This window comes from Heloderma suspectum, chromosome 3, assembly GCF_057233095.1.
Source record: "Heloderma suspectum isolate Gila_16-S chromosome 3, 16-S_ref, whole genome shotgun sequence".
NCBI classification, from domain to species: domain Eukaryota; kingdom Metazoa; phylum Chordata; class Lepidosauria; order Squamata; family Helodermatidae; genus Heloderma; species Heloderma suspectum.
Window position 1 is genome coordinate 201,607,489 of NC_139460.1, and position 20,443 is coordinate 201,627,931.

The following is a 20,443-nucleotide window of genomic DNA, read 5'->3' on the forward strand; positions in this document are numbered from 1 at the left end:
AACTAATACATGACATGGGAATTCATTATGCTCTTACCTGAAGTGACACTCTGCACTACACCCTCTTTGGTTTTGGCCCCTGTGAAAATAAAAACAAAAAGCCTATCAGCCTTGTTTTCATAGATGCTTGTTAAAAAAAACACAACCCATTAATTTACATCCACTGTAGCATGACGGTGTAGCAGAGATGCAGAGATGAGTCACCAAACAAAAGGATCTGTGTTTTTTGCATCCAAGACAAGATGGCACTTCAGAAAAGTGGCATGTTTGAGGGCCCTTTCAAATACACAAAACAACAACAACAACAAGATAGCCTTTTAGATTACATCTTCTCTTTGCCTAGGTGGGGAAAAGGGAGGGAAATATTTCTTTTCTATGAGTAAAATCTAAAGGGAAAACAATAATCCTGCAGCTTTCGTACATTTAGCTTCCAGATACATGTGCATGCTCAGACTACAAATGCATTATATGGGTAGTCAACTTGCAGCATGGGTGCAGGGCCAGCCCAAAATGGCACTCTGCACAAATGCTCCTCTGCCCCCACAAGACAAGTTGCATAGTACTCAAAGCCAGCCATGTTATTTAAGGACCTGAGGTAGTGCTGGTTACCCAGAACCCTACAAGAGCTCATGGGTTCTGGGTGACTTGTTATCCATGGCAACAAGCCACCCTGGCCAGGTTTGCATGATACGACAAACTGCACTGCTCAGTGTAATTATACTGATCCCTCTGGCACATGACCGTGGCTTATTTCCCCAGCCAGTGGCATGTACAAGAAAAGTGTTAAATATATCCTACTGGGGATATGTCAGTAGGGATTCTAACACCAAAATATTTGTTTTAATATTTCCATATAGACTGACTTTTCAGAATTCCTAATATCCATGCACCTGATAGAGGCTAATGTATCTTGAAAATATGGTGTGTGTGTGTGTGTGTGTGTGTGTGTATGTGTGTGTGTGTGTGTTTTCTACAGTGGCAGGGAACTGAAATAGTGGACCTTGGGATTACCCACATATTACATGAAAGGGGTATTCAGGTTGTATTGAAGTGATATAGCACCACTTTAACAAAAAAGAAAAAGCATCAACAAACTGCTCACACTTTTCACAGAGTGGTCCAACACAGACAAGTAACTTGCCAAGTAGTGAGTTTTTCTACCACAGATTGGCTCGGTTGTCTGTTTTAACAAAAGCATGTTGTTTGTTTTTACTGCCACTGATTCTAATGCAACCTTCCCCAACCTGGTACCCTCCAGATGTGTTTCATTACAACTCCCATCATCCCCAGCCAGCATGGAAGGGCATCACATTGGGGAAGACTCTTCTAATGTGTGCCAAGGCTAGAGTCCTTATCAAGCGGAAAAGCTTACCACATGTTAACCACACACAAAAATGGCCTTGCTGCTTGTTTTTCTGGCAACTGACCCCAAAGCCAAAAATCCAGACAGGCCATTTTTCTGATGAGTTGACAAGAAGGATGCACCAATGCTGTCAGTTGCAAAGGAGCTAATGTGGCAAAATTACTATGCGTGCATAGAACTGGCTGGGTCAAGAAAAAATACATCACTCACCACACCCACTGCTTATTATAGGCCAGAAAGGTAAAGAACACCGCAGGGATAACAAAGAAACCAACCAACCAAGTCCTTGCCTGTTTGATGGATTGCTTGAAAACTGCACTGTGAACTTAAACACATCATCTAATCCTGTTTGAAGGTTTTAAAGGGCACCAAAAGGTTAACTCAGGTGCACACCGCACTCTCAATCTACTGCAACCACAGGAAATTAAACCCTTCATCACAGCCAGATAAACAGTGGTTGGTGTAGCCTTTTAAAGTGCCCACACCCAGGGATGACTATGCCTGTAACAATGCACTGATCAATCACAGAGTTGTGAACAATGCAGAAAGTCATAGTGTAAGCAGCACAAGTCAGAGGCCTGGTATATGAGTCACCAAACAAAAGGATCTGTGTTTTTTGCATCCAGGATAAGATGGCACTTCAGACAAGGGATATGTTTGAGTGCCCATTCAAATACACAAAACAAAACAAAAAAGATAGCCTTTTAGATTACATCTTTCTTTTGGGGGGGGGGGCAGATGGAGGGGATAGATTTGACTACAGTTGACTACCAGGTCCTGTTACTTGCCCTATCTTAAATCACCCCTGTTTTAAATAACACCAAGCTTTACTTTTTAAACAGAAACCTGTTTTTAAGCTCTGTTTGACCTTACACCTGCTCATGAAAACACAATGCTTCCTTTTAAAACTACATTGTTTTTGTATACCAGTTGCCATTTGTTAAGGGGTTACTGCCTTTTTTCTGGCCAGTGCCTTTAGCAGCATTGACATTAAGCATGTGAAGATTTTCCTCTCACTTTTCTCTATACCAGGAACAGCTTACCTGCTAAGTAGTTTTCATGTGTCAGAGCTGCTGTTAAAAACACATGAGCTAGGCCAGCGAAGAAAGGTGACAACTATGCTAAAGAGCAAATATTAGCATTTTTAATTAATTATCATGTTGCCAGAGCAAATGTATGGGAAAGGATGAGAAATGTAATTAATTTGGACTAATCCCTTGCACATTCTTTAAACAGAGTTGCCACTTTTTGTTTTAAACTGGTTCTGCTCCTATGCCCTTAGCAGCTACCTGAAACAGACACACCTGACATTGCTTAGAGATATTTTAAAATATGGTCAGTGGTATATACATCTATTAAATAATAAAAATAATCATGGACAGGTAGCAGTTGAAGCTTTTCCTGCAGTGGATATCAGTGCTGGGGAAAGCTTCACTTAATTTCTGAGCCAGGTTCCTGCTGTGGTGGCCAACTTTTTTTTCTTGCTGGGCTCTTGTGCCTTTAACAACCTCATGGCAGGTGGAGCTTTTTTTGACATTCAGATATGTGAACAGGGCACAGAAGCCCTGCTAGTAAAAAGAAAGATGTTGACACAGGGGCATTGGGTGGATGGGGGGAGCCAAGTCAGCAGTAAGAGTTAATAAACACACACAAGTAATTTCAGAGTTGACATGCAGAGAATAGCAGAAGCAAACATCAGAAGAAAGCAGTCTTGGCATTGCTATTTCAGGCATGTATAGTCTTCTGCATTGTTTAAGGACCACACCCAATGACTCAGACTTCATGTTTGCCTTATGCATAGCATGAAATCTGACCTGCCAGCAGAAGGCCTTGCCAGCAAAGGACAGCTGTTGCAAACAAAAACCAGGGGAGTGTGGCAGGTTAAATTTTGCTTGTTGCTTGGGTGTATAAGGTTCCAAGTTCAACCTGCCCCCAACATAACTGGCAATTGAAAGCATGTTCACCTTTCTTTTCTTTTGTAAAAACACCTCCACTGGGAAAAGAAATTCTGGGTGAGAATGCAAGAAATAACTGGTGAAGTGGGGCTACTCATTCCTGTATACAGAGTTCAGGCTCTCCAGGGAAATGGCAGAGCCCCCAGTTCCATATTGGAACTCACCAGGCAAACAGGTCTGGGAGCGGTCTGCCATTTTCATTTCCCACCATGCATCTGAATTAGCATCACTCTGGAGAACTGTGGGAAATTTAAATGGTGTCTGTAAGGCACTGGGTGCTCATCACTGCCACCATCAGGTAAGACCATGTTCCCCCCAGCCCCAAACTTGGAGCTAGCCCAGAAAGAGATCCTTGGACTGTATTGTTCCTAAATCTGAGAATTCTGCTTCCCCACCCACCAGCCCAACCCCCTTCTCAAGATTCAGGTTCTGTGCCTTCTCTTCATATTCACCCAGGGTCAGAAATTCAGAACCCAGCTCTGTCCACTGTGCAATCTCCCCATACAGCTTTTGAGTTCTGACTCCATATTATTGCCCCTTAGAGAAATTTTTGCACCTTTGGACCCCTTGCTCTGGACTGGAGTTTATGCCCTAAAGCAGACGTTGGCAACCTAGAGCCCAACTGGTGCATGTGGCCTTTGGCTTAATTTTATGCAGGTGGGAGGAGCCAAAGGGAGAGAAGGAAGGCAGGAGGGGAAAAGCACGAGGGGAAAGGCAGAAAAGGATGTGAGGGGGATGTCTGCAAGTGATCTGTTCTGACCTCTGGCAAGGAGAGAGAGAAAGGGGGCACAGAACCAAACTGGACAGAATGGGAGCCCTCCGAAAGACTGAAAGCAAGCAGTTCAAACCATTGGCAAGAGAGATTTTCCCCTTTCCTGGCAGTGTACTGGGTAGGGAGGTAAAAAAGCAAAGCCTGCTTTTAGTTTTGGCCTCTCCCACCAGTCGTTCCAGCCCCACGCACCACCGGCTCTGGCTCCATCCACCACTGCCATAACTCCATACAGATTAGCCCCAAGAGAATGCAGCCCACAACAGAAATAAAGTTCCCCTCCCCTTTCCTAAAAGATAACCCTATGGAGGTGAGATACTGGAAAATGGTGTACCCAACTGCTCAAGTCCTGGCCCCCTTACCTTTTGTGATAGCCCCCTTAGCTATTGTTTTTAGAAGGCTATGGGAGACATGATTCAGCTAACATTGGGGGGGGGGACTCAAGGGTGCACTTGCAGACTAAAGTAAGGGACCAACTCCCCCTCCCCCTAATTCAAGTACTAAACCTGGTGCTTGAAGCAAGTTGATGAAAATGTTGCCCCAGTGTGAGGCTGCTGTAAAAAAGGCAAACTCCACGTTAGACATAATTAGAAAAGGAATTGAGAATAGAACTGCCAATATGATACTGCCCCTATACAAATCTATGGTGTGACCACACTTGGAAGACTATGTACAGTTCTGGCCAATAATATATACTGTAGCGCTGGAAAAAGTGCAGAAAGGGGCAACTGAAATGATCAAAAGGCTGGAGCATCTCCCCTATGAAGGAAGGTTACAACAGATGGGATTATTTGGCTTGGAAAAAAGGAGGGTGAGGGGAGACATGATAGAAGTCTACAAAATTATGCATGGTGTGGAGAATATGGATAGGGGGACATTTTTCTCCCTCTCTCAAAATACTAGAACCCCGGGGTCATCCCATAAAGCTGATTGGTGAGAGATTCAGGACAGATCAAAGGAAGTACTTCTTCACACAGCACATTGTTAAATTATGGAACTTGCTACCACAAGATGTAGAGATGACCACCAATTAGGATGACCTTAAAAGGGAGTTAGACAAATTCCTGGAGGAAAAGGCTATATGGCTACTAGTCCTGATGGCTATGTGTGACCTCCAGTTCCAGAGGTGGTATGCCTACACATACCAGTTGCTGGAGAACATGGGTGGGAGGGTGGTGTTGCATTTGTGTCCTGATTGTGGTTTCCTGGTCAACAGCTGGATGGCCACTGTATGAACAGAATGCTGGACTAGATGGACCCTTGGTCTGATCCAGCAGGGCTCACGTTCTTAACTTCTTCATGTTCCTTCCTCATAAGGCTAGCCCTGGATTATTGGGGTGTTTTTTTTTCTTCTTTTGTAAGTTTGTGAATTGCTGTGAAAGATCAATGCAGCTGAAATTTCCCCAGCCCTTAGGTCCACTTCAGGCGTCTCCCTCCTTAAAAAAATCCAGAGTCCCAGCTGCTATGGGCATTACTTCCTAAACTGGCCAGATCAACCATGCGCCTTCTTACAGCCACTTCTCCCACTCTCTTTTCATTATTTTCCTTCTTCTGCTAGATCAGACTGTGAACTAAGATAGTTACAAATCAGACTTCCTCAACTAGGATTGCCAGCTTCTGACCCAAAGAGGACTCTTGTGCCCAGTGGTATAACTAGGATGGGGCAATAACTTCAACTGCCCTGGGTGTAATCTAGTTAAGGGTGCAACATTTACATCAAAGATCATGTGAGATTTTGCCAGTTATTAAAATGACGTTAAATAATATAATTCTTTTTCAATATGGAATAATTGCATGTGTTTTCAAGTTGGCAGGTGGAAAGCCAGGTACCAATTTGCACAGAGGCTTACTAAGGGCAGCAGGCCAGGCAGAGGTACACTGGAGAGCTTCTCATTGGCCCTGTACCTACCACTTAACATGCTAAAGTTGGAGAAAATCTGATGGAGAAAATTGTGACATTGGACAGCAATAGCCCATTGGAGCAGCAAGAACATGGAATTCCCAACAGCAGTAGCCTTAAAGGTCCAAAAGCACTCTTAATTCACTGGTTCTGGGATGGGTGTGAATACACTGGGAGCCTACCCCAAACGTAGGAATGAACAGATGCAACACTGCTTGGGCCTTTAACTGATGTGTTTTTGGGACACGTTCCATAGCTGATGGAAGAAGCTTCAGCCATGGAGCTTCTCCTTTCCTTACCGCAAGCCTTCACAATCTTGGTGCTGTCAGGTGAGTTGGAATACAATTCTTATTACTTCCAGTCAGCAGCATGATGGGACTTGCAGTCCAACACATCTGAAGGGCACCAGGTTGTGGGAGGTAGCCCTGCCACAGTCAAAGGCCTCAAAATAACCCTCAAGCCCAGACACCAGCAACAGAGGGTTTATCTAAAACTTTGTAGGAAAGGGAAAAGCTGGGAAGAAAAACAGCTTAAAGACAGAGGATGAGCAAGAAGGTATCCAAAACTGTAGGGAGCTGGTAGCGAGCTTGCAGGGGGAGGCATTATGTACTATTTTTACTTACTTACTTACCTGATTTATTTATTTATTGTTCTGACTTACACTCAGCCCTTAAAACACATTATGAGGGTGACTTACAATAATATATTTAAAGAACCATAAAATAACTAACACATTAAAATAGGCTTCCCCCCCCCGCCCAGCAAACTACAAAAGGAGCATAAAATATCAAAATATTCTTAGTAAAACTGATCAACAAAAGTTAAAGAATCATAGAATCATAGAATAGTAGGGTTGGAAGGGGCCTACAAGGCCATCGAGTCCAACCCCCTGCTCAATGCAGGAATCCAAGTCAGAGCATCCCTGACAAATGGCTGTCCAGCCTCATCTTGAAGGCCTCCAGTGTGGGAGAGCCCACCACCTCCCCAGGTAATTGGTTCCATTAGAACCAATTCCATTAGAAAGCAATGGAGGCCTTGCGGTTGAAAACATTTGGGCATTCTCAGCTTGCTTCCTGGGGTGTTTGCATCTTTTGGCTTCTACTGTGTTTTAGTTGCATACAATCATCCTTAGCATTTATAAAGTGCTGCAGAGTGTTTATTAAGGTTGGTCAGTATTATTATCATATTGTCAATGAGGGTTGAGGCTGACAGGGTGTTGCTTGTAGGGTGGCCATGTAGAGAACACTCCTGTACTTGTCTGCATCCTCCGTTTGAAGGGCTGTCCAGTCCCAAGTCCGGTGTAATCAAAAACCATAAGAGAGCAATGGGGGGCCTGAAGTTGCCCATCAATGGTTATCACCTGGGAAGCAGACTGAACAGGCAGGCACACTGGTCGCCTGGTCACCGTCTTCCCTGCTATGGGGAAATGCACTGTGTTTATTTACTATTATTTATTTATTTATTACATTTCTATACCACCCAATAGTCAAAGCTCTCTGGGCGGTTCACAAAAATTAAAACCACAAAGTACAACATAAAACAATATAAGATATAACACCTTAAAGGTAAAAGGTAAAGGTGTCCCCAACCAGTTATGTCCGACTCTAGGGTGTGGTGCTCATCTCCGTTTCTAAGCCGAAGAGCCAGCGCTGTCTGAAGACGCTTCCGTGGTCATGTGGCCGGCATGACTGAACACCGAGGTGCATGGAACGCTGTTACCTTAACACCTTAAAACTACAATATAAAAGTACAACCAGAATAAAACCTAGCAGCAATGCAGAGATTTAAAATACTGATATAAAACAGCAGGGCTAAAAGACTATGATGCTAAAATGCTAAAATGTTGGGGAAATAAAAGGTCTTCACCTGGCGCCAAAAGGAGTACAATGTAGGTGCCAGGCAAACCTCTCTAGGGAGCTCATTCCATAATGGGTGCCACAGCAGAAAAGGCCCTCTTCCTGGTAGCCACCTGCCTCACTTCCTTTGGCAGGGGCTCCCAGAGAGGACCCTTGAAGATGATCTTATGTGTCCAGGCAGGTACATGTGAGAGGAGGCAATGTTTCTATAGCATTTCTAAATTTATATCTATACATAAAAATTAGTGAACCTAATCTCCCCCTGCCCCTCGTTTGTCCTTTTTGGTGATGTGTTTCTTCATTTAGAGAGATTTGTAAGTGGCCACCCTAGTGGCTTGCCTAAGGTTACCTAATTAATTAATGGCTGAGGTGAAAATGAAATTAGAAACAGGGCTACAGCTTGTCATGGTTCTCAGCCGCTATGCAACCAGCTCCTACAACAGTGATTCTGGTTATGTGTCTTGCTTCTCTCTTTCTGAAGTGCCTTAAAACTACACACTGGCTGACTATCTCTTAATTGAACCCTTAGACTCCATCTTCTATTCAACTAAGAATACTCTCTGCCTACTTTGTCACTGATAGTTAAGCAACAGTGTGTGACAGCGATGGCAACACACTGCCACTGAGCAGAGACAATGGCTGCACGATCTGGACTGTCCTTCCTGAAAACTGCGGTGGATTCTTTATTCCTCCGTTTGGTTGGCCGCTTATCATAGATTGGTGGGAATGACTCAGCAGAAGGAGCCAAGGCCTTCTCAATAGCACCACACACCAAAGCCAAGCTGCAGTGCAGTCAAATTTGTGGTTAACGGTGGGAAGTGAAAACAATACAGATTAGCGTGGCAGAGAGTGTGTGTCAGTTAGATCAAGGGTGGGCAGAAGTTAGATCGGGACCTACTGGTAGTTCTCTGGATGATTTGTGACTCCCTATTGTTTAACAACAGCAACAACAAAATGACTTTCTCCCACTTAAATTAGGCAACTGAAATGAAGAACCTTGGGGCAGGCAGGAGTGGGCATTTGTGTGAAAGGACTGTGTGATGTCAGGTCAGTTCTGGTACTGAAAACAAATTCCCAGGCTCAGAATCTACTCAGAGGCACCCTGTTCTTTAATTCTATGTCTTTTGCACGTGACTTTGGTTGGGGGTTCTTTGGGTTCTAGTAAAAAACCTGCAAAGTAGATTCGATAAGCCTGAAGTCTGCCCAGCCCTGAGTTAGACAGACAGAGCTGCCATGACTTGCTTAAGCCCTTCTGCTCTCCAGTCTCTGCAATGACTCAGCAGTATTACAGCGCGTGCAAAACGAACAGGAGGAGCCTTGAGCGATAGGCAAGAAATCTCATCAATGCAGTGATAAGCTGCTAATTAACTGCATAATACAGTGCTAAATCTGAAAATATCACCAGGCGAGGGACTAGTTTGCTAACATCCCAAGGCAAGAAAAAACTCTTACGTCTGATGGGATTAAGGAGCGCCATCAGGTCAGGCTTCAAAGCTTCCACCCTTTGAATTCCTTCTAGCAGGGGCAGAAGAAGTGTGTCTGCGTGTGAAATCTTCGTGTGTGTGTGTGGGGGGGGAACGTGTGGGGAAGTTACATGGCTAACTTCAAGGGCCAACACTTCGTTATTCAAGTTTGAATTGGAAAGTAACTGGTAAAAAGCATTTGTTTTGTGCTTTTGAAAATACATTAAGTAATGTAATCAACACAAGCATTGCTTTGCTTTATGCAAGGGGATCTGAGCCTTTGACGTGCATCGCTAGTACATTTTATTGTTCACAGTAGTCGCTTAGTACCTATAGAACCAGTGAGATGGCCAGGAAGGTTAGCACCCCACAACCTGAACACCAGACATAGCCCTTTAAATCTCCCACAAAATCAAAAGACAAGGCAGCTGTAGTTTCCCCTGCCTGTCTCCCCACCACCACCACTGCCCCACCCATCACAAGCTGTGGAATGCACCTGAAAAACTTCTCACAACAGCAGATGTGGGAGAAAGGTGGACAGCAGGATCACAAAGGGAACAGGCAGGAGGGGCTAGGGCTGCCCTGTCTCTTCAGTAGGAGGTTTATGGAAGAATCCAACACTGCCCATGTGCTAGCACTACTGACATCATGCTAGCGGAAACCAACTCTTGCCAGTGTGCTGGGTTTCCAGGAAACCTATCACACTGGGAAGTACTATAGATATTGCTCAAGTGTTAGTTTCCACTAGTGAGATGTCAATAGCACTAGTGCATAGGTACTACTAGATGCTTCCCTTAAAGGGCTACAGCTGGACACTCTTACTGGCTAGTTATATATGTGCTCATGGTCTGATACACAGTGGAAGGTCATCCCTTTCTTTCCTAAAAGATGCCCCTGATCCAAATGCAGGACTTTGTCATGATTATAAAAAGATACAAGGGCAGGGAAGGAGAGGACTCTTTGGGTAATATCCAATGTTAGTCCTAGTTAGAGTAGACCCATTGAAATGAATGGGACTTGGGTTAGCCATGACTAAATTAAGTCCATTAATTTCAATGGGTCTACTCTAAGTAGGACTAATATTGGATACTACCCTTCGTCATGTAGGTAGGATGGCTGGATCCACAAGTTGTCAGGATGCCTGTGCCTTCAAGCATTGCCTAGAACAGGGCATTTGGGTAGATGCAGCTTTTCAGGCAGGGGAGAGTTGTACATGCTAAACATCCCCTTTCATACAACAAGATGCAAGGAAGACCTTTGTCATTATAGGTGTGACCAAGGGACATGCATTTGTGTTAGCCACCTTCCCAGACACACCAAGCTAAGGAGAAAGGCAAACAGTGTGGCAACCACTGCAGTTCTAATAAGACAGGAGCAGTGACAGAAACAGAGTTTGTGTTCATTGCAGACACATCATGGGGAAGGAGGACCCACCACTGCTGCTCAAATGTTATGCCTTGCTCAGAGGGACGCAATCATCACGGCTGAGCAGGAAGAATGCCGACTCGGACTCAGTGCCTGTAACCAGAAAAGCAACCTGTTCATGAGAAAGAGAGAGAGAGAGGTGGAAAATGCTTGATAATCTGCCCTGGGATACCACCACTGCTGATTTGGTTTAAACTTCCTGGTGTATTTTCAGCATCTCTCAAAGTCCTGCAAATATTCTACTCTGCATTATCCCTCTTCAGGTATTTTTGGTCCTGAAATGTTTCATTTGCTCATTGCTGATTGATTTAAAAGGAAACATCCACCCACCCATGCATTGCCCAAAAGCAGCTTACAAAATTTGCTGCAGAGGTTTAGGTTCTCAAGGCCACATCAGGTCAGGAATGGAAAACTTCAGATGCAAAGATGGAACAAAATGAAGCATTTTCTGTCATCATGGATTCTTCAGCCTGGTGCTGCACAGCAAAACAGACAGGTTTTGGTTTTCAGCTGGTGGCTTGGGACCCACAGCATGGTTATCCCTTTGATCTAGGGTAGATGACACCATCACCACCACCATTTTCTCATTTTTTTATGTTCACAATTAAGAGCGGAAGTATTATGTGGCAAAGATGGGGTACCAAAACCATGTTTGCAGGTTCCTGACAATGCAGGTGTAGATTTGCAGGCATGCGTAACCCTTTCTTCACTCACTAATTAATCCCCCCATCCCTCCTCCCAGCCGTGTCCACTCCTTCATTAGAGAAGAAATAAGCCCAGTGGCAATTATGGGGGGGGGGGTAGGTTGCAGGGCAGAATTGATGGATGGGAAAGGATTGAGCAGCTGCCTGCGCACTGATCCTACTCTGTAAATGTCTCCTCTCACCCTGCATTGCTGTAAACTGGCAAATGTGTTTATCAAGGTAATGTGTAGTTCAATCCTATGCGGGAAAGAGAAAGAGGAGAAAAACAGCAGAAAACGGATGGATATATGACAAAAATTAAGCAAATTAAAGTGGATCTTCTGTTGCCGGCTGAGGTTAGAGGCATTCCAGCATCTGAAGTGGTTGAAAACTACTGCAATAGGGTAAACGAATAACCCCAGGATCTGAGAGCAGGAGAGGATGTGGCACAGTTCTTCATGTTATTTATAACTGTTCTGTGAAGTCTTCAGGGAAGATGCTGCAGCTCTAAAGGGTTGCTGATGGGCAAGATGAACTTATTTTGTATTTTACTCATTGCAATGAAGAAGGAACCTGCTCCACTCTGTTACTGACTGGCTTTCCAATTCTGGCAGTCGAAGATCCTGGCAAATGTGCTATGATTAGGTTTCTAGAGGCTCCAGTGCTTTCAAAACGCTGGTTCTGTGAGCTTTCAAACACTGAAGATGTGTGGATAATGGAGTACTAATGACACTCAACTGTGCATGTGTGAATGCTTCTATTGAAAAATCACAGTTCATATGCCATTAAAGAGCAAAATAGTAGCCTCTGTTCTGTATAGGGCACCATAAAGGAGACTTCCCCTACCTTGTGCCCTACAGATGTTTTAGACTACAGCTTCCTGCATTCCTGGCCACTGGCCATGTTGGCTGGGGCTGCTAGGAGTTGTTCAAAACATCTGGAAGGCACCAGGTTGGGGAAGACTGCCATAAAGGAACTTAACAACACAATCTCAGCATGTCTACTCAGAAGTAAGTTCCATTGAGGTCAATGGGGCTTACTCCAGGTTAACTGGTAAAGGATTGCAGCCATAAGCAGTTACAAACAAGCAAGCAAAAGTCCCACTCATCTCAGAGTGGGCTGTTGTTCATAAATGCTTCTCTGCCAGATATTTAGCTTCAAGGGCAACTTCGCCATTTTCCTGACAGGGCCCATGGAAACTGACTCCATTGTGTTTTCAGGAAGAGCAGAGCTGAACCCCCTTCAGCAGCTCTTAATTGAGAAACAAGCCAATACTTGGTTGTCAGCCAATAGAGATTTTATCAGAGGGTGCCGTTTTCCTTAAACTCCTTTGGCAGAGAAAGCAATGAGCAACTGAATGCACAAACAAGGTAAGCCTGTAAAATCACAATTAAAAACACTATCACCATCACCTAGGGAAACACTTGATCCCCTGATCTGTGCATTTGCCAGTCCTAAAAATCTTTGGGAAGGCAGCTCTGTGACCGCAAAAGTGAGAATGATCATTATTTAGATGTGAAATGTTAGCAATCCACATCAAAATTGAACCAACAGCAATCCAACTCAAGTTTGCCACCTGTTCTCTACCTCTGTCCCTATAGTTGAAATGTAGCAGGCAAAGCTTTTTCCTCCCCAGGCTTGGAAATTAGAGACAGAAAAGCTTTGGTTATGTTGTAAGCCCTACATGCTACATGCACCCCAGTCCTGTGCATGCTTACTCAGAAAGAGGTCCTGCAGTGTCCAGTGGGCCATACCACATATAGAAATGTAAACAGAACAGAAGCCTGTATTTCTATCTAAGGAAAAGCCTATCTGTCTATCATTTGTCATACATAGGATACCCACTCTACCCTTTTCTCTTTGCAAAGAGTCACTATATCTGCCTCCAGGACAGGGAAACTGAGCATCATTCCCCAAGGTCACACGGCAAAGGTGGATTTATTTGTTGTTGTATTGCAGGGGCAATCACCCCCTTGGGAAGAGAACTCTTACCTACCTACATACATCACCCCTTCCTTGGTCTTCTCTGCAGCTTCAGTCACTCCCTGCTTGGTCTTTTCCGCAGCAGCCACCACGCCCTCTTTAGCAATGGAAAAACCTTTCTTAAAGACATCCATGCTGGCTCACTCTTGTCGTGGTACCTGTGCAGAGAGGGGCTCTTGGTTGGAAGCCTCCTTCAGAGATGCTGCTTGTGCTCTCTGCAGTCCCACCCTGCCACTCACTTTCTCTCGCTGAGCCTCTTGCTCTTATTCCTCTCTGCTCAATGAAAGCAGTGTCTCGTGGACTGTACCCTCCTTGCCAGCTCTTATTGATGAGCTGCGTTTGCAGCGTAGCCAATGCCTGCAAGTGGCTGATGCATGCTGAAATATTAATGATATGGATTTGCCTGGTGAGGCTTTAGAGAAAAGAGAGGAGTGGGGGGGGGGATGCCAAGGTAAGTGAGAGACTATTTGGAAAACATCCAAATCGTAGCCTTTAAAGATCTGCTGCAATGCTCACTCAAGGACGCTCTGTGGATGCTTTCAGCTGGAGAGGGAGATTTTAGCAGCCCTGCTCCAGGGAACTGTAGTTGTTTTAAAGCAAAGATTTCAGATGCTGTGGTGTAGGCAGCAAACAAGAGAGACTGTGAGTGCCTGGAACATGGCAAGTAATCTCATCTTTCACTCAGGATTTAATTGGGGCCAGGGCTAAGCAGGGCTATTAAGTGCAGAACCGGCCTCAATGCCAGCTCTGAGGCTTGTGGAGTAGGGTAGTGCCACATGTGAGGAGGGCCTCACCACCACCACTAAAAAACCACAGTGGCCATCGCTTACCCAGGGAGGCCACTTATGCATTGCCAGAAAAGGAGAGGAAATGCATCATCCCAAAAAAGGGCAAAAGAGGACTCCGGTTGGCATACATTTGAAATAATTATTATAATTTAAATAGAAGTAGAGTACATCTCCCCATAGTGAGGAAGACTGTGACCAGGTGACCTGTGCACCTGCTGGGTCTGCTGTCCAGGTGCTGACCATTGATGGGCAACAGTGCTTAGGGTCCTTAATCTTTAAACGGGAGTTGGACAGGACAGTCTTTCAAATAGAGGGCACCTTCAAATAGTGGACTGTCTTCTGTAAAGTAAAACACCTGGCCACCCTCTCTGGGATTTGGTGTCAGGACTTCCAAATCACAGAGCAAGACATCCACGTAGGCCTGAACCCCTGTTCATGTGGGAAACTGAACATTGCTTTAAATTAAGGAATAATATCAGTACCTTACCTACTCTAACACCATCTAAACCAGGGGTTCTCAAGTTTTGTGCCCCTGTGGGCCGTACATGATGTGGGATGAAGGGCCATGCACGTGTGTACACACACCAGCAATTCTGCTACTCTGAGGGACTGAGCAGAGAGTACAGACAATGGGGAATTGCATGGCGAAGGCAGGATCTGGGCACCCATGGGGGGGCACAGTTAAGACCTTAGGGGCCTGCAGTTTGTGAACCCTGATCAAAAACATCCTTCTGCAACCTAACATCCTCCAGATGACATATTGGACTACAACTTCCACCATTCCCAACCAACTGTATTGGCTGCAAAGCTGTGTGCTGGTTAGGGAAGCACCATGACTGAAAAATGGTACTACAGGCTTCAAACACAAAGGCACATCTACATTAATTAAAATTATTGTGTTTTATCAATGAAATAACCCCATGGTGCACACCCCTAGGGTCCCCATAGTATGCACGCCAAGTTTCAGGCATCTAGGTTTCATGGTCTCGGAGCTATGGTGCTGCCACACTGACACATATCCTGTTTTCTCATTATAGTTTTATTTATTTTTAACACTGTCTTTCCTTCATGGAGCTCAAGGCAGCATGCATGGTTCTTCCCCACAAATTTAGCCTTGCAAAACCCAGTGAGGTGAATTAGGGTTAGAGACAGGGGCTGGCCCCAGATCAACCAGTGAGCTTAATGGCTGAGTGGGGATTTGAACCTGGGTCTCACTGGGTCCAGCCTTCCCCAACCTGGTGCCCTCTAGATGTGTTGGATTGCAACCGGAAATGACGGGAGTTGCAGTCCAATGTATTTGGAGAACACCAGGCTGGGGAAGGCTGCTGTAGTCTCATACTTTAAGCTGCGATGAGCAGCAAGAGGCCTGTGGCCTGCCCGTCAGTCCTCTGGTGTGGCCCCCTCTGCTGCCACAATCGGGCAGCGCAGTAGCAGCAAAGCATTTGGCACCCTAAAAGGGGCTGATTTAGCTTGAAAACCAGTTGCATTTGTCCTTTTTAAAGCCTCTGTAGTGGTTTGCTGCCTCTGCCCTGCCAAATTTCAGTAGTGCGGCAGCAGGAATGTGGCCTGTGGGGGTGTGTGTGTGTGTGGAAAGCATCCCCTAGACTCTCCCAAAGTTGCCCACTCCTGCTTTAACTACTCCACCAGAGTTGCCCTGCTGTTGTTCAAAATTTGCAAGACCTTGTGAGCCAGAGAATATTTACACTTATTGATAGTAAAAATGTGTGTGCATGTACACACACACACACACACACACAGTGCAATGATGTCTAAGTCTGCTTTAACATTAATCTCTCTAACTTTGACCCTGGCAGGAGAGACGGTTACACTGGCATTGTTCTTCAAACAGAGGTATGACAATAAAGGCAGGTTGGCTCATTAACATGATTGGACAGAAGTTGCCCATCATTCAATTTAAACTCCACATTTATTTCTTTATTTAGTACATGTATATTCCAGCTGTGGAACTCAAGGCAGTATACATGGGATGGAGCTCCCAGGCCATCCCCCATCCAGGCACTGACCTGATCCAGATCTATTTACCTTCAGCAAAGTGGCTGTGTCATGTGTCCTCAGACCACTTGCATATGAGCAAGGCCCAGTGTAGGTGCATACCACTCTTGGTCCAGGAGCTACCATTTTAATTCCCCACAATGCCCAGCAGCAGCTTTCCCCAACCTGGCACCTACCAGATTTGTTTGGTTACAGTTCCTATCACCCCAGCTGTTGGGTGACTGAAGTTGTAGCTCATCACATCTGGATGCCAACAGGTTGGGGAAGGCTGCCCTGGAGCGATATTACATAATTGCCCTGGAATGATATTATATAAATTAAAATGATGGCTTCTGCCTCGTGCTGCCCCTTGGTAAGTCAGAGGAGGCCCACCAGGAGGCACTTTGCCCCAACCCTCCTCAGACCTGGAGCCAGCCCTGCTGGGAGTTCCTCCTCTCAAGTAGCTTACCTATTAGGCTGGCTATATCAAGTAAAAATGAACAAGGTGAAAAGCAACTGGTTTGCTGGTTCTCAGAACAAGGAAAAGCAGGAAGCAATGGGTGGGTGGTGGGGAGGGGGTGGGGCGTGCAGTATAAAAACGAATTAATCTCTTTTATTATTTATTTATTTATTTATTTGTTTATTTATTTCATTTCTATACTGCCCAATAGCCAAAGCTCTCTGGGCAGTTCACAAAAATTAAAACCAAACACACAATAAAACAATTTAAAATATATAGAACATTAAAACCACAATACAACCACAAGAAAACCTAGCAGCAGTGCAGGAGTTTAAAATACAATTTTTTAAAACAGCAAAGCTAAAACTTTAGAAAGCTACAATGCTAAAATGCCTGGGAAAATAAAAAGGTTTTCACCTGGCGCCGAAAGGAATACAATGTAGGTGCCAGGCGAACCTCATTAGGGAGCTCATTCCAGAGCCGGGTACCACAGCAGAAAAAGCCGTCCTCCTAGTAGCCACCTGCCTCAATTCCTTTGGCAGGGGCTCATGGAGAAGGCCGCTGACAATGATCTTAAGGTCCGGGCAGGCACATATGGGACGAGGCAATCCTTCAGATAACCTGGCCCCAAGCCGTTAAGGGCTTTAAATGTTAATACCAGCACTTTGAATCGGGCCCGGAAATGGACTGGCAGCCATGGAAAAGTACTGGCGTAATATGAGCTCGCAGGCCAGTCCCTGTTAACAATCTTGCTGCCCTATTTTGGACCAGCTGAAGTTTCTGGACCATTTTCAAAGGCAGCCCCATGTATAACGCATTGCAGTAATCCAGACAAGAAGTTATCAGAGCATGGATCACTGTAGCTAGGCTATCTCTGTCCAGATAAGGGCATAGTTGGTATACCAGCCTAAGCTGATAAAAAGTGCTTCGTGCCACTGAGTTCACCTGTGCCTCAAGTGATTACTGCCTCTTTTAAAGCGGCAGGCACCACTCCCTCTCTCAAGGAGGAATTTACAACCTCCTGGACCCAGCCAGACATCCCCTCCTTGTTTGATTTAATAAGCCATGAAGGGCAAGGGTCAAGCACAGAAGTGGTCGATCGGACTTGGCCAAGCACCTTGTCTGCATCCTCAGGCCTCAGTAACTGAAACTCATCCAATAAAACTGGGCCAGACGGTGCTCTGAATACTTCTACCAATGGAACTGCATTAATCGTGGTGTCCAATTCATGATGAATCTGAGCGACTTTATCTTCAAAGTGCCGTGCAAACTTGTCACAGCGTGCCACCGAGGATTCCACCATCTCTCTCTCTGGCCCAGAATGTAACAGGCCATGAACCACTTGGAAAATCTCCACTGGACGACACTGAGAAGATGCAATGCTGGTGGAAAAGAACTGTCTCTTTTCCACCCTCACTGCCACAGAGTAGACTTGATAGTGGGCTCTTACCTGTGTTCGGTCAGACTCAGCACGAGTTTTCCTCCACCTGTGTTCTAGCCATCTCCCCTTTTGCTTCATTGCCTTCAGCTCAGGTGTATACCAAGGAGCTGGCCGGGCTCTGCTCAGAGGGAGAGGGCGCTTGGGCGCGATCGTGTCAACTGCCCGAGTCATCTCTGCATTCCACAGAGCGACCTGGGCTTCGACAGGAGCACCAGCCATACCAGCAGGAAAATCCCCCAGAGCCCTCTGGAATCCATCAGAATCCATTAAACTCCGGGGACGGACCATTTTAATAGGTCCCCCACCCTTGCAGAGGAAGAAGGCTGCCAGGAGTCTAAACCTCAGCAGGAAGTGATCTGACCATGACAAAGGGACAGATGATAATTCCTCCACTTTCAGATCACCATCCTCCTGCCCAGTTGAGAAAACCAGATCAAGCGTGTGTTCTTTTATATGCGTTGGACCGATGTCATGTTGGGACAGCCCCATGGCTGTCATGGCGGCCATGAAGTCCTGAGCCGCCCCGGATACAGCGGCCTCGGCATGGAAGTTGAGATCCCCCAGGACCTTCATCCTAGGGGTCTTCAACACCAAGTCCGAGACCACCTCTGTCAGCTCAGGCAGGGAGTCTGATGGGCAGTGGGGTGGGCGGTACACCAACAGAATCCCTAATCTGTCCTGGGTACCCAACACAAGGTACAAACACTCAAGATCTGCACTTGAATGAGCAGGAAGCCTGGAGAGGGAGATTGAATTCCTATAGACCACGGCAACCCCCCCTCCCCGACCCTCAAGTCGGTGTTGGTGCTGCACCGAGTACCCAGGAGGGCACAGCTGGGAAAGAGTGACCCCTCCCAGTTCCCCCACCCAGGTCTCAGTAATACATACCAGGTCAGCCCCCTCATCCACAATCAAATCATGGATGAGGGAGATTTTATTTTGGGCCGACCTGGCATTCAGCAGCAGCAGCACCAAACTCAAGGGCAGACTGGTAAGGCTGCCAGGAACCATCAGGTTGGGGGAAGAACCAGAAGAGGGGACAGCTGTAAGGTGTCTAGCCCCTCTTCTCCTCAGCTGGCCTGTTAATCCCCCAATGCCATACCTCCCCCCGCCTGTGACCACAGTTATAGTGGCACCTCCCCGATCCCCTGAGTATCCCTTATCCTCCCTTAAATGCAAAATAAATAATTGGCCCTTGAAAATACAGAGTTTTTGGCTGGCAGCTTTTCAAAACTGAACAAACTGGAAGCATTAACGGTGAGGCCTAACTGTTAAGGAAAAGGGAATATGATGCAGCATCATGAAGAATAATGGTCCATAAATCACTCCTGCAATAAACACACGATAGGAGTTTCACTTACCGGATAGCTGTGAATTCAGTCTTTTGCAATATCTCAACAGGAGTCCGAATGAAAAATGACATACACATATATACAGATAATTCTTTCTTATGGCTAAAGCACATTGGAGACCCCCTGCCTCCTTTTTTATGAAGAGGTTGAGGAGGATAACATATTAACGGAGGATCGAATGTTACAGTGATGGATAGCTCACGACTCTCACTTCTCTTGTGACCTTAAGCAGTTGGAAAGCAAAGTCCTGGAAGAGGAGTTATGTGAAAAGGCTTATTTCTAAAGGAACCAAGCTTTTTGCATAACCTAGGCCAGTTCATATACTGACCTAGTATATGAATTAGAGGGGCAATCCAGTAATCCTTATTTCTAAAGGAACCAAGCTTTTTGCATAACCTAGGCCAGTTCATATACATATTGAGCAAGCAATTCTCTTTGGTTGGTTAGTTGGGCATGCTCTACCCCATGTACGTAACATAATGTATGAGGCGGCTCCACACAGAGGCCTGATTTGTATGGTTTTTCCCTCAAAGAACAAGAAAGTGCCCTAACTGTGCCTGCACACACACAGGCCCACATAGAATACCCAATTCACACATTACATTTGGGCCAGTTCTCACGTAATGCTAAGCCACCGTGGGTTAATTAACCTGTGGGGCTTCGTGGTGTGCACCAGTCACCATCTTGAATATGCAAGTAGGAGTATGCTATGTGTTATGTGAACCTGGGCAGTGCAGGTTATGTAAGGGTTAAACTCTAGATAACTCTAGAACAACTCTAGAGTTGTTCTAAACTTCAGATAATTCTAGAACAACCTGGTGGCTTAGCATTACACATGAACTGACTCATTCTGTTCATTGTGGAGGGAAGGGCCAAAAAAGAGGGAGAAAGAGGACATTGATTTGCATAAAATTTGCATTAACAGCGAGGCCTAACTACCTAGGGATAGATGCAAATTTAGAAATAATTATTATAATTTAAATAGAAATACAGAACATCTCATCTTAGTGTGG

The 20,443-nt window shown here is 45.4% G+C and overlaps 1 protein-coding gene across 1 annotated transcript in view; it reads right to left on the reverse strand.

The window, feature by feature from the left end:
• The window catches only part of SNCG (synuclein gamma), a 28,469-nt gene extending 19,064 nt beyond the window's left edge, over positions 1–9,405 (reverse strand). Inside the window, exons 1-2 of the mRNA XM_084841876.1 lie at positions 9,296–9,405; positions 38–79 (exon numbers count right to left, since the gene is read on the reverse strand). Of these exons, the coding sequence (XP_084698002.1) occupies positions 38–79; positions 9,296–9,320 (67 nt within the window). The 5' untranslated portion in view covers positions 9,321–9,405. The remainder of the gene's footprint in view (positions 1–37; positions 80–9,295) is intronic.
• Between the last annotated feature and the right edge of the window lie 11,038 nt (positions 9,406–20,443).